Below are 12,467 nucleotides of genomic sequence, written 5' to 3'. Positions count from 1 at the left end.
GCCGGGTAAAACATTTCAGAAAACCTCAGGTTCTGGAAAAGTTCAGAAGGGCCAATTGATAGCCCTGCTTTTATCTTTAAACAATGACAAAAATCCAATGTTGAGGAAGTGCTTGTTTTCCCACAGAACTCTCCAGTCCCACAGTAGGCACGTGGTATGGTTGCTCTGGGATTCCAGGCACTTGCACGCAAACAAGGACGGTCTTCCTGAGGAAGCGATGGCAGGCACACCATACTGGAGGGGTCCTCTTTTCTGTGCTTGTACATTGAGAAAGCAAGCAATCAGCTTGGTTATGCTAAACCCTAAGGGAATTTATAAGGCCACAGAACAGGGGCGTCTGGGCGGCTCAGTCGGTTAAGTGTCTGACTCGTGGTTGCCACTCAGATCATGACCTCACCACTCGGGGCATGACCCTGTGGTTCAGGAGTTCAAGCCCCACATCGGGCTCTGCACTGACAGTGCAGAGCCTGCTTGGGGTTCTCCCTGTCCCCTCCGCAGTGCCCCCCACTAAATAATCTTAAAAATGAATGACCACAGAAAAAAAGTCCTATTTTGTAGTTTAGCACTTATAATTCCTCTGCTTCAACATTCTACCTCCTTCCCCGCCTGCCCCCATACACAAAATCCTCAGTGAAAGAAACCTGTGTGGAATTGGGGGCCACAGCAGCGGCAGTCCCCTGAGACAAAGGAGGCTCCAAATCCCAGGAATTCCTAGCACAGAAGAGGACTAGCCTAGGCGGAGGGAAGTGGTGATCATGCAGGCAGGTCCACAGAAGGTGTCCTTCACCTCCCACCCCACCCCCCATTTCTCCCACCTTTGATGTGGGTGTCATGGCTATGCCCACTCTGCAGATGAGGAAAGTAAAGCTTGGAGAAAGGGGATCAACCGCATCAAGTCACATGGCTGGTGGAACAGACCCAGGCTGAATGAAAGCAGGATGACTCCAGAGTCACCTGCACCATCCTGCCCTTTGCTGCAGGCTCACCTCACTAGGTAACCTTCCCCAGGGCTTACAAAGGGTCAAGAGAGGCATTCTTAGAGACTGGCTTGACCTCAAGGCTAAGAACCTAACAAAAAAGCACACGCATTAAAAAATTACAATGCAGGGACACCTGGGTGGTTCAGTCAGTGAAGCATCCGACTCCTGATCTCAGCTCAGGTCATGATCTCACGGTTTGCAATATCAAGCCCCGCATCAGGCTCTGTGCTGACAGAATGGAGCCTGCTTGGGGTTCTCAAAATAAGCATTTAAAAAATAATGGGAGAAGAGAGGTTTTAAAAAATTATGATGCAAATGAAGAAAATATTGGCTAACCAAATCAGGTTTATTCGAAGAATTCAAGAATTACAGCAAGTTTCAGGTTTTATTTAGAGATGTATCAAAGATTGGGGCACCTGGGTGGCTCAGTCGGTTAAGCGTGTGACTTCAGCTCAGGTCACGATCTCACGGTTAGTGAGTTCGAGCCCAGCATGGGGCTCTGCACTGACAGCTCAGAGCCTGGAGCCTGCTTCAGATTCTGTGTCTCCCTCTCTCTCTGCGCGTCCCCCACCCACACTGGGTCTCTTGAAAATACATGTCAAAAAAAAAAAAAAAAGTTTAAAAAATGTATCAAAGGTCAATGCATGGAGGACACCAATCATAAGGACCCTTTAAATCTGATTACTTCCCTCCCTCCACAGCTTTCTTACTGGACATACTAGAGAAAGAGATTTTTATTTACTACGTGACCCTCTCACTTTCACTGACTCTACAATCTTTTGGCTAATTCTTTTCGCTTTAGAGAAATAAAAGGTATCTAATTATTTTATCCCCACTGTTTCCAGTAAATATGCCCGCATCTCCTGTTTCACAGCTTAAAACTTTGAGGAAATTAAATCACAGATATACTTTTCCTCTGCTCCCAATAGGATACGAGGTCAGTTTGGGTTCAGACAATAATCCTAAACTGTTAACATTTATAGAAAGCTTATTATGTGCCAGGCCTGTAACTACCGTCTTTTTAGTTAGACTTCATTTTTAAAGACAAGTTTTAGGTTCACAACTCCCTTCCTCCAAAGGATCACCCCAGCCTCTCTGGTCCTTAACGCTTCTCACCTGGGTACCAGGCCTCTCTTTATGCAGATTTGGTCTTCACAAGATTACTACGAAGTAGGTCACATGGCCATTTTTACAGTGAGGAACTTAAGGCCCAGAAAGGTTAAGCAACCTTGCTGAGGTCACACAGCTAGAAAGTCAAAGAGCTCAGGCTCCTCCCAGCAAGTCTGACCCCAAAGCCTGAACTATCACCTCCCTACATCTGCCTCCCAGATTGATGTTCCTTCATTCCCTTGGTCCACCCATGTTCAAAGGTGTCTACTTTGTGCTGGAGAGCACAGGATATGCCAAGGTAAAAGGTACATCCCGCCTCAAGACAGGAAAAGAGAACTCCTCTCACTTCACAGCAAAGTTATGTGTACAAGGAATGGACACACATCCCGCTGTCCTTTCCCTTCTCCCCAGGGGCCGGGAGGCAGAGGAGAAGGTAAAACTGAAGAAACCACTCTGGGCACACAGATGGAAGGATTTTGAGGACGTGACAGCTGTTCTACCAGACCTAAGGATGACTGTCTACGTTTGAACTCGTAAACAAGAAACAAATTCATCTTACTTTTTTTCCATTTATTTTTTTAAGACAGAGTAGGAGCCCAGGAGAAGGGCAGAGGGAGAGAGACAGAACTTTAAGCAATCTCCATACTCCACATGGAGCCCCAGGCGGGGCTCCATACCACAACCCTGGGATCCTGACCTGAGCCAAAACCAAGTCGGACACTCAACCCACTGAGCCACCCAAGTACCCCCAAACTTATCTTTAAACCTTCCTATTTTGGTTCGAGATCTACCCTAACCACTACATGCTTTCTTGCCTTAACGATGCTAGAAGATGAGCAGCCATATTTGAAGGGTGATCAAATAGGAAAGACGGAAGTCACATCCTAAAGACGGCAAAGTAGAAGGATAAAATAAGTCCGGGCTCCTACGAGCGTCTTGTCATCAACACATCATCCTTCAAATGGCCCTAATTACCCTCGTTTTAATTGGACCTCGTTTTTAAAGAGAAGTTTTAGGTTTACAACTCCCTTCCTCCAAGGGATCGCCCCAGCCTCCCTGGCCCTTGATGCTTCTCACCTGGGTCCCAGGCCAATGTGTCTCACCTGGCCACCTCATACCTCGAGTATGGCTCGACACAACCTAATTTGCAGGAGCCCTCTCCCTCTCCCCAGATGGCTCCCACCCCAGAACCTTGCTACTTTTCTCAAGTCACTGTTACCCAGCTATTAATGTCATGTAGCCCATTTTACTCATGTTTTGCTATAATCCGTCAACTAGTACCACAGCTCTAGATTCACAGCACCCCCCCCCTTCCCACCACATACCCCAAACCACCCCCCAACCCCGCCTTCCTCAGCTATCAGGTTCAGGTACACTAGGTCACAGCGGCCACCCTCCCTGGTACTTGATTGACTTCTGGGAGGGTTCCTTCTTTGCAATTCAGGTCTCTTCTGACGCCCACCCACACCTTAAAGCCCAGAGCCCACCTCAGCTCACCCAGGCCCACCTGATGCCATCTTTGTCCAGGGATGCAATCTGACATTTGAAGCTACTTAGAGCCTTTCCACTCCCACAGTCCACTCAGCATAGGAGTTCATTCTCTCCTGTCCGATTTCCTACAGACCTGTCTCCTTCACGCAGCCCTGAAGGGCTTTAAAAAGCACCACTGCCCGGGCCAACCACCCAAGTTCCTAGTTTATTGGTCTGAAGCTGGGCGGGAAGAAAAACTGTTAAAGTTGCTTAGGTGGTGGCCGTACTCTCCAAGACGGAGAGCCTATGCTATAGGCTTCTGACCAAACATCAGACCCCCTGAGGAGCTCTTGAAGAGGCCAGAATCCCAGGCCCCACACCAAGCCTCCTGCAGTAGGTGCCTAGAAGCCAGCATTTAAAAAAAAAAAAAAAAAAAAAATATATATATATATATATATATATTTTTTTTTTTAAGCTTATTTATCTTGAGAGAAAGGTGTGGGGGTGGGGGGGGGGGGCAGAGAAAGGGAGAATCCCAATCAGGCTCTATCTACACTGTCAGCAGAGAGTCCAAAGCAGGGCTCAAACTCACGAACCGCGAGATTGTGACCTGAGCCGAAATCAAGAGTCAGATGCGTACCCGACTGAGCCGCCCAGTTGCCTAGAAGTCAGCATTTCTAAGCAGGTTTCCTCCAGGATACTGATAGGCAGCCTAACACTGGCCTAGGACCGGTGGACAAGGTTTTGTGTGGGGAGAAGTTTCACAGCCATTCAATAGATTCTCAAAGAATTCTTTGTATCCCAAAAATGTCAAGTTTGAAGGAATATGTAATCTTTCTGTCCTGCGGTGTGATGTGGGGGTTAAAAACCTTATCCAGGGGCGCCTGGGTGGCGCAGTCGGTTAAGCGTCCGACTTCAGCCAGGTCACGATCTCGCGGTCCGGGAGTTCGAGCCCCGCGTCGGGCTCTGGGCTGATGGCTCAGAGCCTGGAGCCTGTTTCCGATTCTGTGTCTCCCTCTCTCTCTGCCCCTCCCCCGTTCATGCTCTGTCTCTCTCTGTCCCAAAAATAAATAAACGTTGAAAAAAAAATTAAAAAAAAAAAAAACCTTATCCAATCACATCTTTACCTGTGTCTCCTTTGTTTCTAGGTCTAGAATACAGAAATCACCTAAAATACATACTGAACCTACATCTAAAAACCTATTGAACCTGAAAAAACAAACTATACACAAAACTCCTCCCAAGTTGAGAGAGACTCCGGTTAGGGCATGGATAGAAAGCAACGAGCAGTTTCCCCCCTTTTCCTCGTAAGGGATTACCTTCAGCTGAGAGCGCTGGCCTGGGGCCTGAGGCTCCTTCGGCAAATCACTGAAGGTTACGGTCTGCTGTCTTCTCAGTGTGGGCAAGGCTCAAACTGCAGACCACCAAGCCTGCCTGCCCCTGGTGGCCGTGAGGGAGACAACCAGCCCTTCCGAACAAAAGGTGCCGTCCTGGCAAGTTCAGTGCTCAGCTCTTCATTGATGATTTCCCCCATCCAAAACTTTGCACATGCACAAGCTGCACAGAAACGTCAGGGGTTCGTGGACCCACACACATATAGTTTCTGGAGGTTCATGAGCTACAGGTCAAGAAGTTAGGCATCTAAGCGTCAAATGAGAGCTCCCCCCAACCCCTCGGGGCCCCGAAGCACATCGACTGCAAAGCTGACGCCCCAGCGGACGGGCTCCCCCACCTGCATTCAAGTGCACACAGAGCCTTCCCCATTGCACCGTCGTCTGCTCAGCGTTGGCGGGGTGGGGGGGGGTCACACTCCCTCACTCAACTTCCGGCAGCATTTTCAGGAATGGTCTTTCCAGGCAGTCCTGGAGGGCTTTAAAAGCACCTCTGCCTGGGCCCACCCCCAAGTTCTGATTTCATTGGTCTGAAGCTGGGCAGGGAGGGAACCTGTTAAAGTTCCTCAGGTGGTGCTCATACTCTCCAAGACTGTGCTGTAGGTGCCTGAGCGAACATCAGACCACCTGAGGAGCTCCCCAAGAGGCCAGGATCCCAGGCCCCACGCCAACCTCCTGAAGCAGGCACCTAGAAGCCAGCATTTCTAGGCAGCTTTGGCCAGGAGTATTTGGCTCTAAGTACCTGCGAACGTTCAGCCCTTTCCAGCCCTGCCTGGACTGACACCCTCCTGTCTGAGCCACAACCCTCACACTGCCAAGCTCTCCCCACCCACCCCCACCACCCCACACGGCTGGCCCCCGACTTCCCCACCACCACTCAGCCCTGTGAGGACAGGTATGGTGGCAGGGAGCAGTTAGCAGCCCCCCTGGCAGATGAGGAACCTGGGAAGGAATCAGAGCTGACCTTCAGACGCAGACCTGAACGGAGCCAAAGGTGAGCACCCTGAGTGACTGAGACAAAGGCAGGAGCCCCGGGAGCACATGCCCCACGTGCAACAGCCACACTGGTCCTCAGAGCACTCGGCAGCACTGTGCTCCTCGAGACCCTCGTAGCTCTACTGCGTTCCCTGCAACGGCCCCCTCAACCTCGCAAAGCCACTACCCTCTTCAGGGCCAACCTCTGGCCCCACCTTCTCTGTGACAGATCCCTGTGCCCCCCCGGCTGGCGCTGGTTTTCTTTCAGAGTTCAAAGGAGGTGGAAATAAGCAAAAAAGAGGCGGGGGCAGTCTCTCTGGCCCCGCTCTGCCCTGCGGGCAAGGATCTCGCCTCGGTTGCCCTAACTCGAAGAAAGGAGATTTCAGAGCGGTTCACCCGCGTGGGCCCCTCCAGGTCTAAAATCCAGTGATTCCCGTTTCAGTGTATCTCCTCAAATTCTAACTGTAATTATAGTAGAGGATACTACTTCTGAGTTTGTATTCTATGCTGGGAACTAGCTTAATGTTTCAGATACTACACATCATCATAGCTTTGCCTGCATCAACCCAACAAGGATGTGATAGGATTATCCCCAGTTACTAGGAAGCTGAGGTTCAGAGAGGTGAAGTAGCATCCTCACGGTCACACAGCCATGAGACTAACCGCAGGGCCCATGTCCTCAACCACTACGCCGTGCTGTTCCCCACCGTGCTCTCCTCCGGTGCCAGAGACCTTGGTTGGGATCCCCACTGACATGGGGAGGGAAATGGACTCGGGTAATACTGTTCTCATTTTATAAATAGATTTTATAAACCCCTATTAGAGATAAAGTGGCTTGTACCAGGTCACACAATGGCAGGGTCAAGAATAATAATCCAGGGGGTTCAGGGCTTCTGTTTCCACTACACCATGCTGTGGTTGCTGATTTCCCTGGCCTTGGAAGGCAATAAATCGACCTGGCTCCATTTTGGCAGCATAATAATTGCTTTGTCCTTCTACCTTTGAAGGTCTTTCTCCTCTTCTCCAGTTAGCGATAGCTTACGTGATAATTCTAAACAAGCAGTGAGTTAATTTTTAGTCTTGGCATAAAAGAGCAGGGTAATGGACAAGAACAAAGAAACTCCTCCAGCAAGGAAAATTCTCTCAGAACACACTGTACAAAAAACCCTACCGTTTGCACACTACCTGCCACACGTCTTCATTATACGGTCACAACATTAGCAGATTTTTGCTGTAATTCACACAAATCAAGAGAAAGAATGGTTTCGTTTGCCCTTTTCATACCTCAAAAAGGCAATTCTTAACTAGAAAGAAATTATGTTTTAACTGCCATTTGTGGGAGACATGAGCTTTTAGGCACATGACCTTTGCCAAATGCCACACCTCCTAGGAGAGGACTTAGCAGGGACACTCAGCACAAATGACACTGCAGGTGTATGTACCCAGACCCGTCCCACCTGTGTGGGAAAACTCAGCCTTCAGGCTGCTTGCAGCTAGTTCCCAGCAATTTGCCACATGCTGCCAGAGCTCAGTGGCGGTAAATGACCCAGAGACAACAGAGTGACCCGGCAATGCCAGGACAGCATCACCCTGGCCTGTCTTCTGCAACCTAGGCCAGGGACAGAGGAGTCTCCCCACCAATGTCAGTAAAGGTAGCTTCTTCATACTCTTCTGGACAAAAAGGAATGTCATCCTGAGTACATTCCAAAGGACAAGGGGTGGGTCACCACAGACCCAGACTTTTTCAAAGACGATACAAAGCCCCATCTTGGGTGAGTTTGGAGCCCACCTGCCAAAAGCACAGCTACCCAGCATGGTCTGGCTACCTTCTCCTGTTCACAGTTTCCCACGTATGAGTCCTGCCTTCTTCTCTTGCCATGATTCATCTTAGGTTTAGGGTGCAGAAATGGGGTCATGGCTGGTCCCCTCAGATGGGCCGATGGCCAGGTGATGATTCACAAAGGAACTGAGTGAGAAAGTAAAGCCCCAGGATCTCCTCTGGGAGCTTACAGCAGGGTTCCTGGCTCTTGAGGAACGGCTGCACCTGACTGCTGACGCGGACAGTGCCAGAGGATGGCAGCAAATGTGTCTTCTCTGGAGCCTCCGTGCAGCGTGCTTGAGTGCTATTTGGACTAAATCCAGCCTTTTAGCCTGGGACCGATGATGTCCTTGCATGAACCAACCTACGTCACCCAAGGTGCCAATGCACATCCTGAAATGCCTTTGCCCAAAGCTCTCGGGATGGCTGGGGGAATACACACTTGCAATCAGTCTACCTGTGTTCAAACTAGGCTCTACCCTCTACCGACTCTGTCTCCTAGGACATGTAATTTAACTCCTGACCCTCAGTTGTTTCAGATGAAAAACAGAAACAACCAAATCCAGTCACATGACCACTAAGATGAACTATTAAATGCACATGCCGTGAATAAGGTGGTTGGTATAGTGGCTAGCATAGCAGGCATTCTGTAAATGTTATATTCTTCTCCATTTTTAACTCTTGATACTGGTGTCTAATGTAGTGTTGCTTTTTTCCCCTAAGCTCCCAACTCCAAATAATTCAAATTTGGATAAAGAAAAAAAATCAAACAGGGCATGGTCTTCAACTATAACACCAATAGAGACATTTTTCAGGTTGACAGCAGTCTACTCATAACACTCCTGGAGTGAAGTCATCCAATTAGACGGTCATCCAGCCTGAATTCTCACATCTTATATAAAGGGATGTCATTGTCAAACACTTGGTAAAAACCATAGCAATGGGTGCGACTCCTGAGTGGCTCAGTCGGTTGAGCATCCAACTTTATTTAGCTCAGGTCATGATCTCACGATCCGTGAGTTTGAGCCCCACTTCTGGCTCTGTGCTGACAGCTCAGAGCCTGGAGTCTGCTTCAGATTCTGTCTCCTTTTCTCTCTGCCCCTCCCCCACTCATACTCTGTTTCTCTCTCAAAAATAAATACACATTAAAAAACAACTATAGCAGGGGCGCCTGGGTGGCGCAGTCGGTTAAGCGTCCGACTTCAGCCAGGTCACGATCTCGCGGTCCGTGAGTTCGAGCCCCGCGTCGGGCTCTGGGCTGATGGCTCAGAGCCTGGAGCCTGTTTCCGATTCTGTGTCTCCCTCTCTCTCTGCCCCTCCCCCATTCATGCTCTGTTTCTCTCTGTCCCAAAAATAAAAAAAATAAAACGTTGAAAAAAAAATTAAAAAAAAAAAATAAAAAACAACTATAGCAATGGAATCTTCTCAAGTCTATCAATCTAATAATGTTAATTTTTTTAATGATGATGAATAGAATCTGGTGTGACATAATAATGATACCCCTCCTGTGTGTACGGCCTATCATAGTTTTCAGGTCTGTTCCCACACACGGCTGGGTCCTCAGAAAACCCTGCTGGTTCCTACCAAGGACCCTAGCCTTAGGGCTCATGGTCATGTTTTTCAGGACTCCATTGTGGAATCCTGCCATTTACCTGGTCACCAATGTTCAGTAAGTACCTATAATGTGTTGAAAAAAAGCTAGATGACAGATATTCAGACAGGCCCAGTTCTGACCTAGTAGAGCTTTAGCAGCAGATAATTGGGGGACAATTAAGGGATAAAGGACTGTAAATTGTGGCAGGTGTTAAGGCAGGGAAAACTAGGGTCAGGTAGAAAACTAAGAAGGCTCCCACTTTCCCTCATTTATTGAGCCATTCGTGAAGAATCAATATTCATCTGGCTGTAATCTATTTTTAACTTGGGCAAGGCAGCTTCAGAGCAACTTTTGCAGAGATCCTCGAACATCAGATTAATACAGCTAAGCATTATTTGGAAGCAACAAGAAATCTCTGAAGGTTTCTAAGGAGGAAGGTGATGAAATCAGAGATATACTTGATTCTGAGTGGATGAGAACAGAAAGGAAGACAGGGGGCCCCAATCAAAAGGCTATTTCAATAACCTCATAAATACAGGAACAGCTGACCATATGTTCATATTCCTACGGTGATTTTACTTTCTGTACACATCTCTGATTTTTTATGTGTATTGTTGTATTCAGATTCACAGCAATCAGAAGTATTAAGCATTCTAAATGTAAGCTGAAAGTAACTTGATGTTGATTAACATAATTACTAATTATTTTCCCCACTGTGATGAGTTCAAAAGATGATATAGGACAAAATAAACTACTAGGGCATCTTCCAAGGAAACTAAATACCCAGAAAGATATTACAAACAATGCTTAAAATAGTTGTCAACTACTAAAATCTAGAAAATATTAATTTAATTATATCTGGCTTAAAAAAAAAAAAAACAAGTTAGGGGCACCTGGGTGGCTCAGTCTGATCCTTGATTTCCGCTCAGGTCATAATCTCACAGTTTCACGGGTTTGAGCCCCACATCAGGCTCTGTGCTGATAGCATGGAGCCTGCTTGGGATTCTCTCTCTTCTTTCTCTGCCCCTCTCCTGCTCATGCTCTCCCTTTCTCTCAAAATAAAAAAATAAACTTAGAAAAAACTTACAAGCCGCTTAACTAAACTATGCCAGAAATTTCCCTGCCCCTGAGTGGCCTCATCAAGAAGAATAACTCAAAATACAAAAGGGTTTGCAAATACTACTGGTCAGTCACTTGCATCTCCCTTCTTTTGCCTGACTGTGAGTGAAGAGACCGTCAAAGCTATGGTGGTTTCCCCTGAATATTTTAAGGCCTTAATGTACCCCCCATATCTTGGAAAGTTGGGACTAGTCAGCAGGGACAACCGTCGCTCTTACCCAGCATCATCCTGGAAGCCTTCCAGCTCGTCCCGCTGCTCTGCCAGGGTGGATTCCAAGTCCAGGTAGGCGCCATTGTGGGAGAGCTGTAGCGTGCAGTCGTCGAGCTGCAAGAGAAAGAGCCTTTAAGCCCAGCCTCCTCCTGGGATGGGGACTTTGTATGGAGAAATCACTTCACATTGCCCTCATGTGTCTTTTGAAATCAAGCATTATTCTGAAATTTGGATCATAACTTGGAGAGGTTATGTGTTAGTACAAACAAATTGGGAGCAAACTCCATTGTGAGTAGACAGAAATAACACCTACTGAGGGAGTGGCACTGACACCGTCTGGTCGATGTGGACAGAGGAGGAGAAGGAGCCCTCTGGTGCCAGTGTCACTTTCCACTCTGAGGGCCCCAGGAATAGCCATGGAGGATGTGCCGCGTGGAAACCAAAATCATAATGCTGATGTGACCACAGATTAAGAGTCACAGAACATGTCATTTCCTTTGATTGAGTGAGAAGCCTGCTCATTCAGATTCTATGGTCATACCTGGCACATTACGATGAGTAGTTGCTCAATGAGCATTTTTACAGTTGAACTAAAAGAGCCATTCTCCACGTGAATGACAGCCGATCCAAATTACAACGTACCGAAGGAGACATTAGGTCCCTTTGTTACTAGTCTAATTTTTTTCAACTTATTTAGCACTTACATGTTGTTAATTATGTTCCATACACAATTCTAAGTATTTTACATATATTACATCATCGGATGCTCACACAAACCCTATCCATTTCTATTGTCATCCCCCTTTAACGATGAGGAAACTAAGGCACAGAGATTCTTACGTGCCCAGGGTCACAACAGGTAAATGGTAGAGCTGGGATTTGGATGCTGGTAGTTTACTTCGAGGCGATGCTCTTGATCACTACACCACTCTGCATCCTTCTATGGCCACAAACCTACAGAGGACTTGAAAATATCATGTTTGTGGGGCACCTGGGTGGCTTAGTCACTTAAGCATCTGACTCTTGATTTCAGCTCAGGTCATGATCTCATGGTTCGTGAGTTCGAGCCTCACATCGGGCTCTGTGCTGACAGCGTGGAACCTGCTTAGGATTCTCTCTCTCTCTCCCTCTCTCTCTCTCTCTCTCTCTCTCTCTCTCTCTCTCTCTCTCCCCTTCCCTGACTTATGCACTCTAAATAAATAAATAAATAAATAAATAAATAAATAAATAAATATTTTTTAACTTTAAAAAACATAAAAAGAAATTTAAAAAGAATACCACACTTGCAAAATGTAGTATGTGTCATCTTAGTGTTCTGGTATAGCCAAGACAATGCCACAGGTGTGCCAACCCCATTCCCTTTTCCTCCTGGGAACAGAGAACACATATCCCAGCCTACAGTTGGGCTAACGGCCATGTAACTGAGTACCAACCAATGGAATTTCAGTGAAAGTAAAAAGGGCGCCCAACAGGCCGGCTTTAGTACCCCTGCACATCCACCTTTCTTCTCTTGCCTTTGGCCGGATGCAGAGAAGCCAGAGGAGGACTCCAAAGTCTAGAAACCAGCAGCGCTCCGGACAGGAGGAGCACCGGTTCCTTAATCACCACGTGGAAGAGAGCGTTCTGTCGCCCAGCATCCACTAGCCATCCTGGCCGATGATAAGAGCCAGACAAGAGCCTTCTCTGTGATAAATCATGCAGATTTTGAGGTTGCTGCAGCAGCCAGCATTACAGGACATTTAGAAGGATCGATACACTTAAAATACAGGAAACTATTTTACTAAAGATGAACATTATG

The 12,467-nt window shown here is 47.4% G+C and overlaps 1 protein-coding gene across 17 annotated transcripts in view; it reads right to left on the bottom strand.

The window, feature by feature from the left end:
- The window catches only part of FHOD3 (formin homology 2 domain containing 3), a 470,560-nt gene that overhangs the window by 399,975 nt on the left and 58,118 nt on the right, over nt 1–12,467 (bottom strand). For all 17 annotated transcript variants that reach the window (XM_023241882.2, XM_023241885.2, XM_045041338.1 and 14 more), the window contains exon 2: nt 10,677–10,783. In XM_023241882.2, coding sequence (XP_023097650.2) covers nt 10,677–10,783 — 107 coding nt within the window. The remainder of the gene's footprint in view (nt 1–10,676; nt 10,784–12,467) is intronic.

The sequence above is a fragment of the Felis catus genome, chromosome D3 (assembly GCF_018350175.1).
Source record: "Felis catus isolate Fca126 chromosome D3, F.catus_Fca126_mat1.0, whole genome shotgun sequence".
Lineage (NCBI taxonomy): Eukaryota > Metazoa > Chordata > Mammalia > Carnivora > Felidae > Felis > Felis catus.
The sequence above is the reverse complement of the archived record's forward strand: the minus strand, read 5'-3'. Positions and strand labels throughout refer to the sequence as shown.